The sequence below is a fragment of the Streptopelia decaocto genome (assembly GCF_964273445.1).
Source record: "Streptopelia decaocto genome assembly, chromosome: 1".
NCBI classification, from domain to species: Eukaryota; Metazoa; Chordata; class Aves; order Columbiformes; family Columbidae; genus Streptopelia; species Streptopelia decaocto.
In genome coordinates this window covers 37,263,764-37,285,094 of record NC_138663.1, presented here as the reverse complement: position 1 = coordinate 37,285,094, position 21,331 = coordinate 37,263,764, and the positions used below count along the sequence as shown (strand labels likewise).

At 40.1% G+C, this 21,331-nt stretch overlaps 1 protein-coding gene across 1 annotated transcript in view; it reads left to right on the top strand.

Annotated features, from left to right (window-relative positions):
• The window catches only part of GRIP1 (glutamate receptor interacting protein 1), a gene marked incomplete at both ends in the record, with an annotated part of 224,859 nt that overhangs the window by 199,504 nt on the left and 4,024 nt on the right, over nucleotides 1–21,331 (top strand). The window contains 8 exons of the mRNA XM_082060197.1: nucleotides 4,441–4,585; nucleotides 5,661–5,800; nucleotides 5,992–6,180; nucleotides 9,546–9,699; nucleotides 10,947–11,147; nucleotides 13,528–13,639; nucleotides 13,797–13,841; nucleotides 16,304–16,537. Coding sequence (XP_081916323.1) covers nucleotides 4,441–4,585; nucleotides 5,661–5,800; nucleotides 5,992–6,180; nucleotides 9,546–9,699; nucleotides 10,947–11,147; nucleotides 13,528–13,639; nucleotides 13,797–13,841; nucleotides 16,304–16,537 — 1,220 coding nt within the window. The remainder of the gene's footprint in view (nucleotides 1–4,440; nucleotides 4,586–5,660; nucleotides 5,801–5,991; nucleotides 6,181–9,545; nucleotides 9,700–10,946; nucleotides 11,148–13,527; nucleotides 13,640–13,796; nucleotides 13,842–16,303; nucleotides 16,538–21,331) is intronic.

The following is a 21,331-nucleotide window of genomic DNA, read 5'->3' as shown; positions in this document are numbered from 1 at the left end:
AATGCCCTATGTTCCCTCCACCTGCTGTACAGACTGTAAGAATTTCATTCATGCGTGGTTCGTGATTGCAGAGATACAGTGATTTCAAACTGGGTCGATCTTTTTGAAACACCCTGTAGTTCAATTATAGTCCACTCCTACTGTTAAGAAAATTAGTTCAGGCCTAGACGTAGGCTAGGACAGCTAATATTTCCTAACGTGGACAGAGGCTGGGCAAACTGGCCATGGGCTGTACATCCAAAGGGACACTTGACTGACAGGTGCTTTGCAAAACTGAGCAAACCAGGTGTGTTATGAAGAGCAAATTGCAACTGCACTTGGCAGCAAATTGGCAAGAAAAATGCCTGTAGAAGGAATTTTGAGTATTCTGCTGCACAAGAGAGGAGTCTACCTTTTAAGTGCTCATGGCACATATGATCCTTCCTTCGCCTTTTTTCCCTCCAACAGACAATAAAAGGGTGTGAGTTACAGCCATACAGAAGAAGAAATAAGTTCTCCTACACTTTTAAACACCTGTGGGTTTGTCCCGTGCGTGTCATGTCATCCCCCCACTCCCACTCAACTTATAGACTTGATCTCTTTCTAGGTCAGCTTCCATTTACATTGAGTTTGGTGCACAATTTCTATTGCCATCACTGAAATGTGGATTTCAGTCCCCACCCATGTAAAATAACATCTTTGCCCTCTTAGATATTGCACACCATGGTAGCTGGTACAGATTTTTGCGAGTGGGATTCGTTTTCCATGGTTCTGTTTTACACTTTTACATTGCTTATTTTACAGTTAAATTATGTATCTGTAACAAGATTCTCACACAACTGTGGTGTCTTATCTGGACATGATTGGTGTAACTGAACAGATTCAAATGTAGATAGACAGCTACTTAGAGACCTACTGGACAAAACTCTCTATACAAATGGTTCTTGTAACAGTTGACTAAGTGTCAAAGTGTAATTGATTTCAGGCACTTTGAAATCTAAAATGAACATATGTCTCCTGAAATGCTAAAGAAAAAAAAATATGTTTAAAAACAGTAGCAAAGGTGTAGCGAAAACTGCACCTCAATTAAAATCAAGTTTGTTTTTTTCCATTAGGTTGTTAATGAACATCTGTTTTTCTTACAAAGGGAGGAAATGCATTTCCTAAACTCAACAGAAAAAAAATAATTCCCCGAGAAAAGAAAAGCCTGGCATGCTTTTGAGGAGGGGAAGGCAGGGGGCAGGGGTTCTTCCTCCTGAAGTTCTCACTTCCTTGCTGCCTTTCTAACTCTTTATATTCATTTTTAAGTGTTCCTAGCTTCCAGCTCTTCTTCTGCCTTCTGTTTTTCCTTCCTCTGCTGTCTCTCCAAGTCCTCCAGACACTTGTATGTGTCTCAGAGCCAGCCATGCAGGTGAGGCCAGCAGTGGGGTTGTATATCATGTGCTCCCCCAGACCGTGCTCTTCTTTGCCCTTTGGTCTGTATTGATCAGATGTTACTCTGAAGGTCAAGAGAGTAGCGGACAGAGCAAAGGCGCTGCAGCGCAGGAGGTCTGCTTTCATTGAATGTGGTTTCCAAGATCTATCCACATGTGTGTCACAAGAAGAGAAAGAAGGGAAAAATCTCAAAAACGTGAGAACTGAAGACATGATAGTTTGATTATATTTCCTCCCCAGATGGACGTATGTTTTCAGCAATTTTTCTGTTTTCTTCGGTTTTTCTGTCAGCTTCTCAAACTGAGAACAGTTTTATCTCCTTATTAACCTAATGGTTGCCACCCATTTTTGAATATCAGAATTCTTTGTTTTCATGGCAAAACTGACCTTCATCATGAGTTTGTGCCACATGCGTGCCATGTTCTTGGATAGCTGACATTTCTGCTGCCTGGAAAGACCACTGAAGAGAACAGTGTAGCGATTTGGCATTTGTTGCGTGCTGTCTTTAATTTTCTTAACTAGGGCAAACCAGAAGACAGACAAAATGGACTAGTCTCCTTTCCAGTCATTCACTAAGACGTATAACCTTCCAGCTCTCGCGTGGCAGGGCTGCTGTATGATTAAACAACTTTTTATTCACTTACTGTTGATAGCAGAGGAACATCAGTGTTGTGTCAACCCTTAGCAAATACCAGCTATTGCATTTTCAATTAGCTTGGAGGATTAGTTTCCATCCTTCAGCTGCAGTCTTGTGCTGTGTCAGTGCCGCACCTGTGTAAGCGTTGCCAGCGTTGGATCCCAGAGGATTTGTCGTTGTTCCATAAATGCTCCAGCAAGCAAGCAAGAGCTGCCACTCTCCTGCCGTGCAGCGGCAGCTGATGTGCCAGCCCACTGTGTGCTGGCCAGAGGCTTCCAGTGGGTCTTGGGAGTTGGGTGGTTCTGGAAAGAGCAGGTCAGGTACAGCCCAGCTGATGTGAACTGAGACAGAATACTGAGGATAATGCCCCAAGTAGGAATCCAAGGCCAACACTAGGCATGAAAATCGCAGTATTCTTTGCCAAATAAACACCACTAATTCTTCCCTCCTTTAGTTCTATATATGTTCCTCTTTCTTTATGCAAGGGGGAAACAGGGGGGAGCTGGGCTGGGGGAAGCTAAAGGCCTAAATTTTCTGCAAACTTGCAAGAAGCAAATTAGCTCCAAAGGTGTTAGTGTTTCTCCAGCTCTGCTTAGGTACCATATTCAGCATTAGAAGAAAGCAACTCTTTGGAACTTTGGATCTTTTTTCCTTTTCAAGTTTTTCTGTCTATAGGGACTGAAATGGGAACATTTGAATTTTCTAGCTTGTCTCAGGTTAGTTCTAGTAACATTTACAGAATGTGCATCCTAGACATTTTCCACACTCGCTGAGCCATGTGAAATGTCATTACCCACAGATCTAGGAAAAGGTGCCCGCCAGGCCAGACATCCTGGCTGAATACCAATACTGTAAGATGGGCAAGGGAGCACTTATTATTTTGATCTGAGGAGAAATCTGGCATTTTATATTTCAAAATCTGCCTTCACAACTCAAAGATACCACAGTTGATTGCTCTCCTGCTGGGATATACTTTTTATAATATGTAGAAAGCATGCACTGTATAAATACAAGAGCCTTTCTTGTTGCCACAGCACCTGTTGGGTATTGTTTAAGGAAAATACATTTTATTTAAGTTTACTCAGTGATGAATTGTTCTCCATTTTTGATTATTGTTTGGTGAGACCAGAATTTCAAAATAATGCAAGTGACCTCATGTGACATAATGAAATCAAATCTAATGGAGTTATTATTCAACTTAGTTGATAATCCAGAAGCTATTTTTTATTGTGTTACAAAAGCATAAAACTTGTCCATCAAAAACATGGACTATATTTCATGTTCTCTTAGTAAGACAGCTGCTTACCTTATCTTTTGACTTTTCCCACAATTCTTTTAAGGAAATTTGGTTTTAAAACTTTTGATTTCTCTTTGATTCTGAATACATTCCATTAAGTTCAAGGAACAGATGAGTACCAGTATTTATACAATAGTAGTAACTTGTATTTTCTCTAATAACGTGCCCATGCAGCAAAGAAGGCGAAAGGCCTTCTGGGCTGCATCATGCAGAGCGTTGCCAGCAAGTGAAGGGAAGTGATCGTGATCCTTCCCCTCTGCCCAGCACTGGTGAGACACACATGGAGTGCTGGATCCAGTCCTGGGCTCCCCAGTGCACGAGAGACATGGACATAGTGGAGCAGGTCAAGCAAAGGGCTACTAAGATGATGAAGGAGCTGGAGCATCTCTCCTATGAGGAATGGCTGAGAGAGCTGGTACCGTTCAGCCTGGGGAAGTCTCAGGGCAGTCTTATAAATGTATATAAATACTTGAAGGGAAGGTGTAAAGCAGACAAAACCAGGCTCTTCTCAGTGGCTCCCAGCAACAGGACCAGAGGCAGTGGACATAAACCGAAACATGGGAGGTTCTTCCTGAACATCAGAAAACACGTTTTTACGGTGAGGGTGACAGAGCACTGGCACAGGTTGCCCAGAGAGGTTGTGGAGTCTCCATCCTTGGAGATACTAGAAAGTCATCTGGACACAGTCCTGGGCAACCTGATCCTGATGGCTCTGCTTGGGCAGATGGGTTGGACATTGTGACCTCCAGAGGTCCCTCCCAACCTCAACCATCCTGTGATTCTGTAACAAAATAGCCTGAAGTTACCTTTTAATAGGAAAGAAGATATAAAGACTTTAAACAGAGTAAAATTTAGTCTTAATAGAATGAGGGGAGTTTTTCTATTGACTTCAATAAAATCAGATTTTGGCAATAGAAATTGCACAAGATTTTTTTTTTTCTAAATAATCCAGTAAAGTACGATTAAGAAGTGTATCTGAAATGTAATCCTTTGAAAATGTTGTTTGATTACCAGTCACTAGACTGAATGTGCTATTTTTTTTCATTCCCTCTTTCATAAGAAATCAATTGCATCCCCTTGGCATTTATTGCAGATGAACAGGAGAGCTCTGGAGCAATTATTTATACTGTTGAGCTCAAGCGCTATGGTGGGCCTCTTGGAATTACAATCTCTGGTACTGAAGAGCCCTTTGATCCCATAATAATTTCCAGCCTTACAAAAGGAGGATTAGCTGAAAGGTAAATTGGAAAGCAAATTATTTTTAAATGTGCTTTTTGTCAAGATAAAGATTTATGTTGTTTACCTCAAGCTGATAATTTTCATGGTTTAGCAATTTATTTTTTTATAATTCTCCAAATCCGAGTTTATAACCTTTTTGCTGTTGTTTTTTGATCACTGGCAATTTTAGGAGCATGGGTAAAATTTTAACAGGATGTTTTTGCACATATTATACAAGACAGAGCAGAGGATTGTGGCCCTTATTATAAATCACCTAGGAAAGAGTAGTCAATCAAACTGCTTAGTCACAGGAACAATTAACCAGCCTTTTAAAATCAATAGCCTTGTATAGTACAATAGGTAAGGAAAGCACTTCATGTGGCTAAGTTTATCCGAACTTACCATATACTTATCTGCTACTTATCATATACACGCATTGCATCTGTATGTGCAGTTCCATATGCCGTAGCCCTCATTATCCCAGGAGCAGAAATGGTCCTCATGGTAAGTAATGGATAGAGAAGAATGAAAATGCTGAGGTTTTCTATCACCTGTTATTCCTAAGATAGGTAGAGTCATTGAAACTGGTACTTTGGTGGTGTTTTCAGAGAGAATGTACAACACACAGAACATGATGCTGTGCGCTTGCATTTACACAATGAGAATTTATTTTCTTCTCTTGATATGATCCATCCTGAAAGCCACATTGGTGAAATAGCTGGTTACTCGCTCACACTGCCATTATCTGTTATGTTGTGAGACTTCTAGAAACTTGACTCATCTCAGAACTTACTGAGCAGTCTGAGGATGACTCTTGCACAGGTGGGCTGCAATGATTATCATCCACAGGTGATAAACTCAGCTGCTGCAGTGACACAGAAATCCACATCTCCGTGCCTCAGTTCTGCTATTGTCACTACAACAAAGGTGACTTGCTTCAAGCATTTCTAACAAAAGAATTACTCTGTAACACAGCTATAAAAGTGAAATGAAAGAAAGGGAGATTAGACTTTCATGCTCAAAATATGCAAAGAAATTGCCTTTGTTGCTTTTTACACTCTATTCTTAATGTTTTACTTTCCTCTCTTATTGTAGGACTGGGGCAATTCACATAGGAGACAGAATCCTAGCAATAAATAGCAGCAGTCTGAAAGGAAAACCTTTGAGCGAAGCCATTCATTTGTTACAGATGGCAGGAGAAACTGTCACCTTGAAAATCAAGAAGCAGACAGATGGTGAGTATAGCCAAGGGTAGCATCAGTGGTCTTTAATGCGTATGTTGTTACTGATTACCAAGCATTTAGTCCATCCCTGGAAAAAAACGTATTATCAGTAGTAAAAAGTGTATTCTTAGAATTGCAGTAAAGCAATGAAAAACACATTTTGTTTTTGTTGTTTTCTTTTGTTTTTTAATAATCCTGTTCAGCTACCAGTCCCAAGAAATTTTCTGTCCCTGTGGGCCACATAAGTGAACTGAGTGATGCTGAAGATGAAACCTCTGCTGCACAGAGATCTGGCAAACTCTCAGACGTCTATTCCACTACAGTCCCAAGTGTTGACAGCGCAGTAGAGTCGTGGGATGGCTCTGGTATCGATACCAGCTTTGGAAATCAAGGTATGCTTAAGAATGCGATCCACATTTAAAGTAGAAATTATCACCTTTGTGGTTGACCTTCATTTGCCTTAAAGAGAACTTGATCTGTACCAACTTTAAACCTTGTACTTCGTAATGTGCCAGTGTCTCATTATGACCACACACCTCACCAGGAAGCATGATTTCTTACACTTGGCTGGCCTCAGATTCATTCTTTTATGACAAGGTGATGTGTTATGAAGCATTTATCAATACAGGAACAGGCTTTTGTTAGCTTTACTGACATCTGAATAGACCACTCCATAGCTCATCCACAACTAAATTAGTTTATCCTTCAAATACAGATCAATTCTAGGTATGGAAAACACTGAAGATGATCATGAATTTGATGCCTGTATGCAGTAATTTTTAACTGACATCAGATTTATTATAAACTGCTGAAGGGGGACGTTAGGCATTGCTAATGATTTGTAAATCTTTTGCTTCTTCCTCATTCCTGCATCATTAACATCTAACTTGCAGCTCTCAAAAACAATCATTCTATTTAAAGACATGTTTTTCCTTAATGCTAAATTTCTACTTCTGTTTGACTATTATTTTATATAGGATTTTCAGATAATCTAATTTTTATTTGTAAGACTCATATATTTAGGTGGTGAGGGATAGAGACATTCTAGATGACGAGATAAATAACAAGAAAAATAACTTCCACACAGCTTTACTGTTTATTTCCATAGCAAAGCAGGTATTCCTGCTACCTGGCAGGTATTTTGACAGGTAGATCCTTACCTCAAGTAATTTTTTCTCCCTCACTCTGGTTGCACACATTCTTTCAATTTTATTCCTCTGTTTCTTTCTGTTACTTTCTGGGAACCTGGGTAGTGGTTCACGGGCAGCTCTTTTGTATCCTCATACAGAGAACCAAAACTGAGCTCTGCCCAGCGGATCTCCTACGGAGATTGAAGTTCTGTGCTGGTTACTTTCTGTGTTAATCTCTAATGTGCCTGCTCAGTGATAACACTGGTGGTTTCTTCTGGAAAGCAGAACTTTTCCTTTGAAACTTGCTGAGCTACTTGAGATCAAGAAGTAGCTCATGTCACTACTAGTGGCTGGTTATTTTTCTGTTATTTAATTTTTAAATATTTTTTAGCTTTGCTCCATATATTTGGCATCAACTTACTTTAAACAAGACAGTCTCAATACATTTAATTATAACTCCTGTTTTCCACATTTTGCTTGTAATTTACTGTTACATATAATATTTTATTTATTATAGTACTCCAAGTATTGGGCTACATTCCTCCTTTATGATTTGTATTTCACTGGAGTTGGGATGAATTTGTCCCCTTTTCTATTTTTAACTGTTTTGGTCAGTTTATCAAAATAAATCATGTTAGATTTTCTTCTGTTATTTTTAAGTTTGGAGGAGAAGTATTGCTGAGTAAGTGCCAAAAAGATAGTTCTCATTTCCTGAGTGAATTGATATTTGGAGCAAATTGTTCAGCTGTGGAAAGGATTGAGGCCTGGACTGCTTTCCGAAGTCCTGATGGTTCAGATGCCATGCCAAAACTAAACCAATATCTCAAAGCAGATGTTTTTTCTAACTTCCTTGAAAAAAATCAGCCCAGGCTTGGCTGGATACATGGCGCTTCTGCCCAACAGCCTGCGTGTAATCAGATTTGCACCTTATCCCTTGCTGTGGTACTAATGTGACCCACATTTCTATTAAAGTTCATTCTGTCTTGACGTGTCCAGTTGAGTTTGGCTACTCTCCAAACCTTTCTTGGCATAAGCACAGGGTAAGCAAATTGAGGAGTTTGGGGAATGTTTCTGGAGCACCAGATAATGCCTTATCCTATTAGTGACTAATTTAATGCTGGTGAGCAGTCTTTTCTCTCCTCGAATTAATACCCCATTTTGTACCTTTGTCTAATGTGTCTGCCTTACTAATCCGGAGCCTTCCCCACACAGCGGTCACAACCAAAACCCTTCCTAGAATGTGGGAGTATGCTAATGTCTGCCAATTAGCTGGAAAATGCACACAACTCTGTAGTTACATGGGATTTGAGGGAGACAGGTCCAGACTGATTGATGGGAGCAAATTGCCCTCTTTTGAGAGGTGACAGCCGTGATATTTGTTAGTCATCAACAAAACAGAACTTCCTAATCCAATATGCACATCAGAAAACGCCAGCTATAGAGCTAGAAAATAAATATGTCAAGATGAAATATATATATAGCATCTCTACCATAACGGATTTTGCTTACCAGATCAGCATCAGCTTGAGACAAGTCGATCCATGTGTTCGCCTTGATACATCACTTGGAAGCCAGAATGTCTGCTTCCTACTTGGAATTCAAATTACGCTTAATTCAGTTAAAGAAATACTATTGGACTAATAACAGCATTTCTTGTATGATAAAAGCACCCAGAACTAAACTCTTAAGATACAAAGGCTGTCTCATGCCACTTACACAGCCTTCAGATATTTGGAAATGGCTGATAGAGGAATCTCTTTCTGCAGTGTGAGCTTTCCAAGGGTCCTGGACAGGTGTGCCCATTGTAGGACAAGCCTTTTCTTACCTCTGGGAGCTCTGGCAAAAAGCAGTAGGTCTGCTAAGTGTAAGTCCTCCTTCCACATGGGTACATCTCCTTTGTGCAGGGCTGTGCCCCAGCGGTGCTGAGACAGCCGCCCTCCGGCCTCTTCTGGCATTACTCCAGTTACTGGTCACTCAAGAGCCCCTGCACCATGCCAACTTTTGCATCTAGGTAGCCATTCTACGGATCGGTAATATTGTGCATAATTGACACTAATACGTCACTAAGTTTTGGCTGTGTTTCTTCCAAATTTGAGAAAGTTACCAGGAGGAGGAAAAAACTTTCTTGCTAATCATCTGAAAAGTCAAGTTGATGGGGTTTTTAATGGGTCCTTGTAAACTCTTTTTTTCAATAGGTCTGAGGCATGGTTTTCTTAATAGCTTAGGTTTAATTTTGGGCATATTGCACATGACCACATTAACACATATTTAACACATTCATGACACGTGGTTTGTTCACTAGTATTCAATGTATGGTGTCAAACTGGAAACTGATAAATTGTGAAGGTGACTAGAACTAAACATCAGAAGTAGCTGAGGCCTAAATAGTAGAAGAACAGTGTTAGGTATATTTAAGATTTTGCTTTCAGTGGACTTTAACAGGAGAAGCTCTAGAGCACACAAAATTCCAGGCATAATTTAGGTCATAAATGATCTGACTACTACTGCAAAAAAAAAAGTCACAATCATGAGTCCACATCCAAGTTCTAGAGAACCCAGGTTCAGAGATGTGCTTTTCTGTCATTACAACATATACAGTGACATAAATATATAATTCATCTTTTCAGGACACAGCTATCAGGCTTCAGGATACAACTTCAATACCTATGAATGGAGGAGTCCTAAACAGACTAGCTTATCCCCTCCAAGCAAACCACGAAACCACCCATTTCATGATACAGGGCTGAGTGATGACGAATGGGACCGACCTGCAGCAAGTAGGTAAGTTCCCGTATGAGTTTCTTTTTTCTGATTTGCATCTGCAGCAGTGCCTCAAAAATGCACACTTACTGTCTGGGATGAAATTATGTTTTTCTAATGCAGCTGTTACAGCTCTTCCTTTCAATATGAGATATAGTATTTATACTTCATGCAACTTATTATGGTAGATTAGTGACATTTATGGAAGATTATTATATGTTTGTTTTGAGTTACTTCAGATGGGTAATTCCTGCCAAAGAACATTTCTTCCTCAGACAAAGGAAGACAGACATCTCTTTGTACCCATTATCAGGACCTGAGACGTGCATTCCTTCATTAGAAATGCAGTTTCTTGGTGTAGCAGCGCAATGAGCCTGAAATCCCAGTCTGTGAGAAATTCAGGTTCAGTACTAAAGAAAACCTTTCTGGTTACTGGTTACTGTATAAACAAATGCGTAAGGTCCAGTTACCTTTGAAGTACAAATCAAAGCAAAGCTTAGATGCCAACACTGCTTTTTGGAATCTGAATGACAAATCCCTTGGTACAGCAGATTGCCTAGTGACATTTTGTCTGGAGATAAGTCTGGCAAGATGATGGCTCAGATCTGGGGAAGCGTGAACTCTCACTCCATATCCAGCTCCTTTGGTCCCTACTGGAAGCATAGTAGAAGTTTTCACAGGCTTGTAGTAGACAATATTTATTAAGGGAAATGACCATAGTTTTTATCATTCCTCCCATTCTTGGTTGAAGTTAATATTTATAATTTAATAGCAGCATCTTTCTTGACAGTTAAATCCCACCTTTTGTTTCTCATGAGGTGCAGCCATCGATTCCAGAACACTTACTGTTCTGCAGTCACTTCAGTAATAGACTGAAAAAGTCGATGAGCAGTGAACCGGGAAGCTGGATTGTGAAATACATGATCTTTTAAATGAAGAGCATGTATTCTACTACTATTTTAAAGTACTACTCAACCGAAAGTATGCACAATAAAGAATCTTGTTCTACTTGTCAATGTGACTTACACCTGGCATGTATAACACAGATTAAAATAATTATTGTTTTAACCTAGCATCTGTAAAATGGATTATGTCACACCTGATGGTGTTGCTATACCAAGTGCTGGAGCATTTGAGAAGGGCATGTCTGTTCTTCCAGATTGTTAGAGGGATCCCCAGAAAACCACTCCTTCTCTGTCTCTAGCTAAGCATCTTATCTTCTTCTCTAACACTATAAAGTCTTTTTTTCTTACCTTTATTTTGTGTAGCACAGCTTCCAAGAACATGTGGCAACAAAAAGAGACTGAGACATTGGGACAGAATCAAGAAAACCTTTTGAAGCAAACTTCCATAGAAAGATCCGGGGGGGAGAGCATCAGGAGCGTGAAGAAAGAGGGCAAGCTGTGGAAAGGTGCCTCTAGTGGGCAGAGGAAAGGTGGGGCACAGCTGGAGGAGTGGAATACTTCCAGGTAGGAGACCAAGGAGTGCACAGGAGGGAGATCCAGCTGGGCTGCGGTGGGGTGGGGGGAAGGGAGAAGAAAGGAAAAACAGTTGAAATGGGAAAAAGGAGAAAAACTGTAAGAGCAGAGAACACATCATTAACATGCTGTTGAGTGACAATCAAATTTCAGTTGGCAAGCGAATGAAACCAGAGAACTTAAACTGCTCTGTAGCCTGGTGTCTACATATCACTGGCAGGTAGGGCAAGTCTGTTATAGTTCCTGCTCCAGGGAAAATTTTTCACTCTTTAAAACAATAGCTACAGGAATGAGTTTGCCAGATCCTAGAACACCCTATCACCTCCTGATTTTTTTTTTAAAGGACTTTTTCTCTTATATGGCAATAAGAACCAAATCATAGGCATCTATCTTCATATCTGTCCCACTACCTCTCCTTCAGCATTTTTGTGCATCTAAAATTCTGATGACCCTTTGAATAAGCATCAGAAAACCCAATATATTTTATATAGGTCAAACAGTTTTTTCACATGATATAAAACCAGTCTCTCAGGTTTCAGGAAAAAAAAAAAAAAGCCATCTAGATGAGAAATTATTTTGGTACCTTTCTTTTGGTGCAGTAGCACACCTACAAATCAGTTTATTCATGTGGCTGTAATGGAGTTGCGAAAGTCAAGCATCTCACACCGCAGGAGACAACACTCATAGAAAAGGCAAAAGATGAGGTGAGAGCAGAAAAAGGGATTGCTTCAGGTAAACAGAGGTCCAAATATATAGGAAACATGATTTCAGATTTCACAGAAGCCAGAGAAGAAATGGCCCTCTTGTTCTAGGGAATCCAGTCTTTGCTGTCACAGACAGTTGCCTCAAATATACCTGTTCATTAACTCAAGTTCCTTTTTATATTATAGTATTAGTATGCAACATAAAGAAAGTTATTGTAATGGATAAATTAGTCTGTGTTCAACATTGGCTATTAAAGTAACTACCTACGTTTATTGGAAGAGCTAATTTCTGAAGTCAAGGATCTTTCTAAAATAATGTTTTAAATACTTTCTTATTTTGCCTGGGAGGAATTGCATCTATGATCCGAGTAGGTATTCTCACCATTGCTCTATCCATTGCAATAGCTTAGAAGACACACTGATGCTAGATGGAGAATCATTGCAATAAGAGACTAAAATGGCTGACCATTGTCTGCTTGACCGATCATAACTGTAAGAAAGCATCTCCAAGGCAGAGTATCGTGTGTGAAGCATTCGAGTGTCGTCCACTGTACTTGGGCAATTCTCCTGTTTAAAATAGCTGTTCTGCTAAAAGTGTTACATTCACGCTATTCTCAGTAATACATTGTCAAGCAAGGCCTCAGATGCTTCCATAATAGTGTTTGCTCTGGTTTTGTGCTGTTAAACAACACTAGCTGCTCCGAAGTAACAGCTTGCTGCCACCAAAAGGGCAAATACTCATTTTTTCCTTCCTCATCCTTCCCCTTTGCCCTTCACATAATCAGCCCCCACCCTTGCAGCAGCTTTGATGCTTGTGTGAGCCTGCATTGAGCTGATTCGCCTTGCTAAGACAGCAAAAACCTCCCGCTCCCTCTCCACACACATGCGCTGCCATGGTGTTGCTTTGGGCTGTGTTGCTGCAGTGCAGAGTTGGCACTTTTTATCAGACCTCTCCTGCTGGGCCACTTCCCTAAGCATCCCTGTCACCAACATCTTGCTCAAGGTTCTAGTAATATGGCTTCGGTGCATTTACGAAACACCAGAGACCTAAGTCTCCGTGCAGAACAGTTGCACCCCTGAAAGTTTCTTTGTGTTTGTGTATGAAATGGCAGGAGCAGTTTATATATAGGCGGCAGTCAGGTGGGCTTAAGTTGAGAATGATAAACGCAGCTTAGGCTGGAGTTGTGTAAAAAAAATGCGTAAAAAGCACCGTCCCTCTGTTGTAAATTGCTGTTTTCAAAAACAAGGACTCTTTTTGTATTCCCTGGGAAAAGTCTGTAAGGTTGAAAGGTTTTGTTGCAAACATGCATTGCACGGAGCAGCTCTGCACACACTTAGTGGTTGATTCATTAATTTTCATAGGGAGGTCCCAGTTTTAATCCAGTAAAAATGTTTATTGAATTGTTCTTGGAATCTGTTTGTCTCCTTACTGAATAACTCGCTGCTCAGATCCTGCCAGCTGTTAGCGACTGCCAGGTTATGAGAAGACTTGTCTGTCATGTGCTCTGCATGTCCATCCAGCCTCTCCTGATCAGTGACTTCCCCGCTCTCCTGCCTACCTACAGTAACCTTCTGTCATTCAAGTTGCAATCTGTGGCAAGACACATGTGTAAAATATATTTTTTTAAGAAAAGTCCGCATTTTTTAACCTCTCATTGTAAATCTAGCTTCGCAGGTACCCATGATAACACCGAGGCTGACCAGGAGGAAAATTTCTGGTCTCAGGCTCTGGAGGATTTAGAGACCTGTGGCCAGTCAGGAATTCTGAGGGAACTAGAGGTAGAACAATCTTAAACCTTTCTTTCCAATTATGGAGAAATATAATGGTTTTGATTTGGTTTACATTCATTTTACTTTCTCCTTTTTTTTTTTTTTTTTTCTTTTAAGTTGCACTAATCACACCAATTCATTTAAAAGCTTTAACCCCTCTCCACAGGACAAGGCTGACAGGCGTCTGTGTTTGAGAAACATGACTCTCTTGGTACCTACCCTTTACATTTATATTTTCGCTTGTGCAGCTGCCTCCCCCACCCCTAACCAGAGCTGTTTTCTTTTGTACAATGCAACCGAAATTCTATAAACATGTTCACCCCAGAGCTTTTGACTTGCAGCTTCTGCTGTGCATAACCATTGATGCTGTCTGCACAGGCAGCAAATGGCGCAAAATTTCTTCAGTGGGCATAACCTTCCTGCAGCAATGCATCCCATTCTCTGACAGACGCTTTGTGCAGCTTTTCTTAGCATGTTGTAGGTTGTCTTTGAAATTGCAACTTAATATGATTAAGACGAACATAAAAGAAAATCATCTTTCCAAAATGCTTACTTGTAACCTTACCACTCTGCAAAAAAAAAAGCTGCCAATGTGAGAAATGTTTGTTATACAGCAGTTTCTTCACTACATAACAAATTTCTACATTTCATCCTGAAGTGAATTGCAAATCTAGCCATGTTTCGTGTTAGATTGTGAGAGGGGTAGAGGGGGAAGGGTACACAGAATAACTTTGAGTCTTTATTTTTTTAATCACCTTTTCTCTAAGTTGTCTAATCGAAACAGTTAAGATTATACTGCCACTTAAAGCTGTGGAATGAAAGGTCCTAAAATATTTTCTTTTATGTTCTTTTAAATTCCTGGAGCTGCAAAACTGGCAGAATCTCATTTTCATTTTTATGTTACATAAAGTCCTTTAGCAGCCAGGAGGAATGTGAATGGCATAACTGGGTGAAAGTTTTTCAGTTCAGATTAATTTACTTCCTCAGATTTATGGCTTTTGTATTGCATGTATGGGTATCAAAATGTGATTCTCATGTATTTGTTATTGCAAACCAGAAAATGTAGGAGAAAATGTTATACTGGTTTAATTCCCTAGTTAGATATGGTTTGGTACCGGAGGCTTCTCTTGCAAGTTTCAATATTCAGAGCACAATAAAAGGGTATGGAAATAGACAATTACAAAATGGAAATAGATCATTCAGGCTGACCAGAATTCAGTTACTTCAACACACTGAATTTTCTTCAGCCTTTCACAAAAGTAAAATTCAGAACTGTAGATATTGTATCACTTACAGCTGCGCCTTGTTGCACAACCACAGCTCTGAAAAGAAAGGCTCTTTCAGTGTGGCACGATGCTGAGAATGGCGATGCCTCTATTTTATGAAGTGCCATTGCGTAGTCAAGGACTCCTTCTCATTTTTCATTTCAAGGTCTTCAGCCAAAGGGCAAAGAAAACTGTTGTTTGCCAAGTCCTCTGGCTGCTTTTGCTCCATCAGGAAGTAATATCAGTCATCACTGAGCACAAGAGAGGCTGTTAAGGGTACAATATATTACCTCAGAGTGAAAGTAGTGCTGGAGCTGAGAGAAAGAAGGATGACAGACGTGCTCACCAGAGTCAGAAGCAAACATTTATTTGCCTGTTTTCCCCGTATTTTTCCCCCTTCATTTTTACTTTTCATTTTCGAGCAGGCTGCCTGCATCCTGACCCAGTCAGAGTTCAGTTTATGGCCTTCTAATTTCCCTTTTTACTTACCCACCAGCACCAGGGGGAATGAATAGGAAATTCAGGGTACCCTGTCCCCAACAGTGGCACTTCCATAGGGTGGCTGCACCAAAGTGCATTTGCCTCCTGTTCCCCAGAGCAGAAAGTCTCTCACAAGGGAGGCAGCTCCTTGCTGGGCACGGGCTCTTTTCTTGTCAGCCCATTCCACCCCGTGGATGAGGTGACTGCTGTCACCTGCTTTCAAGATTTCACCCTCAGTGTATTTTTGCATCTAACATAAAAGCCTAGCTTTTAATGAGATTAAAACCAGCAGTGAGACAGGAGCTTGTATCTCTGGAGCATCAGTGCTGAGCTAAGGCAGTTACTCCTGCAATAATGGGTGTTATGCAGAGTTTCTTTCCCAGCAGTGAGGTTACCCGCACTGAGCTTTCTCTGGCCGGGGCTGGTACCCGGACACACGCTCTGCCCGTGCTGACTCTAGAGCTGCCTACAGATTCTGCTGACTCACATTTTTGTACCTTGCACGCACAGTCTGAATTGTAAATGCCTTCCTATAGCTCCGATTCCAACAAATGCAATTATGCCGCAACTTGAAACTCATTTTATTTATACGTAAAATATTTTTAAGATAAGCATTTATACCACACACTCTTCAGTCTGCCAGGGGACTGGCTTACAAACATAGTTGTTCTAGTGCTCAGTATTTTAGTTTGAAATGCCATCTGAAAACTTTTGCCTGGAGGGTTCTGTTATTGTTGTTGTGTTTTGTTGTGGTCCTTTATTTTATAGTGACTTGCAAGCAGATTGAACATCTATCCTCTTGCCTTTTGCTGTGCCCTGAGTGATTGTGTTTTAACAAAGAATAGAGACTTTTTCCTACTGCTATGAGTTAACCACTTACTTAACCTACATTCTGTGTTAAAAATTAACCTGTTCGTTAATGCTCTAGGCCACAATTATGTCAGGAAGTACAATGAGTTTGAATCATGAAAACCCACAACCTCGTAGCCAGCTGGGAAGACAAGCCAGCTTCCAGGAAAGAAGTACTGTAAGGCCACATTACAGTCAAGCTACTCGTAGCAACACATTGCCGTCAGATGTGGGGAGAAAGTCCATGGTTATGAGAAAGATTAAGCAAGAAATGAAAGAAATCATGTCACCAACTCCTGTGGAGTTACACAAGGTCTGTAATTTTTCTTCTGACAGTTTTGAAATAATATATTCAGCATAGGGAATCTAATTATGTGGCAATACGGTAAGCACTTTTTATAATGATTCCACAGATGTAATTTGGGGGCCATGCATATTAGTTCTTACAAACACATTAATGATATATCCTTGTGGGGGAAACAAACAAATAAGCTGCATCCTTGTCTACTGTTTCCTTTTACAATAAATCTTCAAAAGGGACTGCTCTTTTGCAAGGAGGATCCAATTGTAATTTGAGTTGACAATACCAATAACTCATCTCTGCAAAATGTGTTCATTAAGAAACCAGAGTTTAATTTCTAGAAAATACATTTCTTTAGGAAATTACTCAGGAGGGTTTGGGGCTCCCATTGGTCTTTTTTCAAATTAACACTAATTTTGAATCAAATACATGAGACTCAATGTACATAATAGAGAACGTTATTTCAAATTAGCTGTTGCTTCTCTTTATAATTCCTTTGCTCTAAAAAGGATAAATAATCTTCAGTCTATGCAACTTTTCAATTCTTAAGACTGTTGAAATTACATGGTGATATTAACGTGGCTCTGCACCCCAAGGAAATAATGGATGAAGTATCTTTAGGTATGCACAGCAAACGCCCTGCAGGTTTAAGCTTCAATTCCAGTGAGGCCATAACAGCAACCAGTTTCAGAAACTTTGGGGGACATTGTAATGCTGTTTTCCTGGATGAGAATGAGCATCCCATCTCCTGCACCCATCTTCCTCATAAAGGTCCAAGATCTTCCCAGAGAGGAGGCACAGAGAAATTTCACTAAGTGGTTACACGTTGTCATTCTCAACAGAGTTGGTTTGGATTCTAGTCCCTGAGGGTTTGACTGAGCTTAGTTTGTAGTTCCTTCAGTTTAGTTCAGCGAGGTCAGGACTCGCTGAGTATGGGATAAATGAATGTTTGTAGAAGGTAGTCCAGAGTGGATCTTATATATGGAAAAGGAATCTATTTCCAGTGTAAACTATCAATAGGATGCATTGTGATAGTTTTAAGCTATAGGTATTTCCAACTTTATGTGAAGTAATTAATGGAGCCTAGTTAGTGCGCTCTGTTTTCCTGAGTGACGAGTAAACGTCAGATATAACACGAGACCAGGGCAGTAGGCATTTCATGGTGTGCTCGCATTCAGCAAAGGCACAGCTTTCTTGTATGGGTTATAAAACCAGCCGTTCATGATTGATAAAATGAATCCTTTTCTGGAAAGGAGGAGTCAGATTTCTAATAATAAGTCAGTATTCTATGATAGCTGCTAGCTCTTAGAATCCTGGGCAGTAAAAAGTACCGTCCTTAACCTTTCATTGTCTTCAGTTGTCTATTTTTTAAGATTGTTGTGACCTTCCATTTTAGTAATTTCCAGTTTTTGTTCAGACAGTAACACCCACTTTTCCACTGTCTGCTGAAGTGATGTTGAGTTTGCTTATACTGTCTTGTTCTGTCATCCAGAAAAGAGTCATTTCCTTTCTAAAAATCTGTAAGTTGAACCTACACCAAGGATTTTCCAAATCCTTACAGTCGTTTAAGAAAAACAGCAACCAGTGACTGGATCTTAGAGTCTGATTCACCAAAGTGTGTTTGTAGCCCTATGATGACACATGCAGGTCAACCCAAGCATCATGGGCTGCTTTTGTATTCATGCCCATCATGGCGAGTTATCTGTTAGTTTTCTCACTGGTTCTTGCGTAGCAACGTGCCTGTTACTTTCTCTCTTCTCCTTCATTTTTGTATTAGACCTCTGGTTTAATAACCTGTTTGGTTGCTATTTCACCTGGACAGCTTGTCCAATGACAGTTTTCCAAAAGACCTGCAATGCCACAGGAGCGACTTCACTGTCAGAGAAATGCCTTGATTTCAGTATTTTTTGTAACAGGTCTTAATGGCAAATGCGCTCTGCCCTCTGCAGGCAAATGTCTTAATCAGCTGAGCCACGGATGGGACAACAAGTGAAATAAGAACAATTTTGGGAAACTGTGATGGTATAAACAGTCTTTGAAATCAAGCTAAGACAAAGCTTGCCTAAGGCTTACCTTAGTGAGACTTTCAAGCATGTACTTGTCTGTGTGCTGCTGAGCTTTCCCAGTTTTTTCAGCAGGACAGGTCAGGTACCTCTTTACTGCCTGTTGGGTCAGGGCCTATGTGCCCTATAGATCAGAGTTCATACCTTAAGTTTGATTGCAGAAAATGGGCCAGCTAAGGTCAATGTTTCACTGGCTTTTCATAATCTAATTGTGAGAGAGCAAGAATACATGATTCTACCAAAGAAAAAGCCATGCATTAAAGTGAAATGCGTGAATAGCCAGTGCAACTGTGTAGGGCAAGAGAGAATAAGACTGGATAAAAAACTGCTCAGGCTACAAATACAAATGAGTGTAAGGGAACAGCAAGGTGAGCAGATTATATCACCAACTTGTCTTTCTCAGGTATACACCTGTCAGAAAGATAACACAGCCCTGAGGATTATTTTGCTGAATGCTGCAAACTTTGCACCAAGTTAACCTGAATCCTTCCATGCTATTTCTGTTTCACTGCAATGCATCCACCAAACGTGTACTTGAACTATCTTGGTCCTTAGGAAGCTATGATTGAGATAAGTGTCATACAAATCTCTTCAAACATCTGTACTAGATGGTTTAATAAGTAACATTTAATTTAAGGGGCTGGCATATTGCTGTATCAGTACTCAAATTTAATTAATGCCTTTAATTGCTTTTATCTACCTAGGTAAGCATATAGATTAATATTTTTCTAAAAACCGTAGCAGACCATTTTTTAAAAGTTGCACAGCACACGCATTCCTCTGAGAGCAGAAATACTCACTAGACATCAGATAATTTTTCAATATTATTATTGCAAGTAGTCGTTAACCTAAAATTGCAGTCAGTTAAAATACCTCAATAGCTGATCTGTGCAAGATGTATGAATTTAAATTAAGCATTTTCCCATAGATTTGGAAGGGAGGAGAGGCATAGAAACAGACTCAAAATTTGTAAGCCTCTGTTTAAAATTTGTAACTATTTAATTGCTTATGAAATATGAATTAAATTTCCATTTAAGCTTGCTTTTTCCCTTAGGCTCATGATGTAAATTTAAAAGTCTAACAAATTGCCCATAATGGAGATTTTGCTGTTGAGATCAAACCTTCCAAACAGTTGTGATCAGAAGTACAGATGAACCAGCATGATTTAGGTGCTGCATGATTTGCCCGCAATCTCACACCTTTGGGACAGGGTTGCGCTACTGGCAAGTGAAGATGAGAAACCTGTGTGGCCGGGCTTTGCCTATACCCGTTGTTAGATAAAAATCTGGGTATTTCAGATAGCAGGGTTTTTACTCTGAGATTCCCTTTGAAGAATGCGTGCTCCCCTAAAAAGAAGTAGCCCCAAAATTATAGCTTATAATACAAAAGGAAGTTCTCTGCAGATGACTTGCACCTAAATATGTGGCAACTGTCAAGCATGCAACAAAGTTAAATTGCAACCTTATCCCTTAAGTGAATAAGTATCTTTAATTTCAAAGCTCCTCTTAAATAAACCAAAAGTCAAGAGAAGATAACCATAAGGGAAACAGCTTTAAAAAATATTCTAGGATCAGTAGATCTGAAGGACCAGAGAAATGAGAAAATATTTTGGTACGTAAAAGTTGTGAGTGCAGGGTAGTGAGTAATTCCCTTCCAAGAGTGCTCCGTCCACATAGATCAGGAAAGTCCAACCTGAACAAGTGGAGGGGAAATAAAAGACTTTGGATGATCATTCTCAGGTTCTGCCTCCCCCCCACTGCAGTACCTACCACTGCCCCTCGACAGCAAAACTCCACTTTCATGCCTGGTATCATTTGCAGTGATACCCTTTTTTTGACTCACAAGCTGGGCATGAAGTAGCATGTGCATTATTGTAGACACAATGCAAACTGAGGTGAGCTAATGTGAACTGGCAAATTGTACAGATCTGTAGAGCAGAATCTGTATGTATTTTGTGTACCAACAGACCACTCACTAAAATACAGGAAAAAGGCAATGCTCTCCCAGACCATATGAAGGAGACCACCCTCTGTAGCACATGCAGAATCATTCTCCACTCCAGCTTGGCTTTGATAAGGTCTTGACTGTAATAGAGTGTCCATTTTGGCATCTGAAGATTAAAGAAGGATGTTAACCTACTGAACAGAGTCGAGACAAAAGCCGTCCTTGTTTCACGTCACTGCAGAGGAGGAGATCTTGTTCTCCATGGATAGCAGCAGGCTGACCTCTCGGCAAGTTCAGACCCAAGAAAAACCTCTCAGGCACTGGCAGGGATTACTTTAATAGGCTATGGAGTCTCCATCACTGGAGATTTTAAAAAGTAGGCCGAATACATGTCTCTCAGAAATGGGTTAGATGCAGTTGATAATGCCTTAGGGAAAGAACCCAGTCTAGATGACTTCAGAGAGTCCCCTATTTTTTAGGCTTCTGTAGTTCGTCTGAGGTTGGATCCAGCTCCACTTTAGTGCCTGAAGGAAGAGGAATGGGAAAAGAAAAAGACAATGTGGAAAAGGGAAGTTCCTTTTAAAAGTTGTGCCATCTGTGCTAGAACAGTGTGTAGTATTTTATGTAAATTATCTCCTCTTAGGCACTGTATCACATTTTTACATTTACTTTTCAAGGCTTCTTTAAGAAGTAGTTAACATGAAGCACTCCTGTCCTTTGTGATGGTGTGAAAAAGAAGTTATTATCTCATTTGAGGAGAATTTTTGTCTTGGTCCAGTGCTAATTATTTTTCATTCTT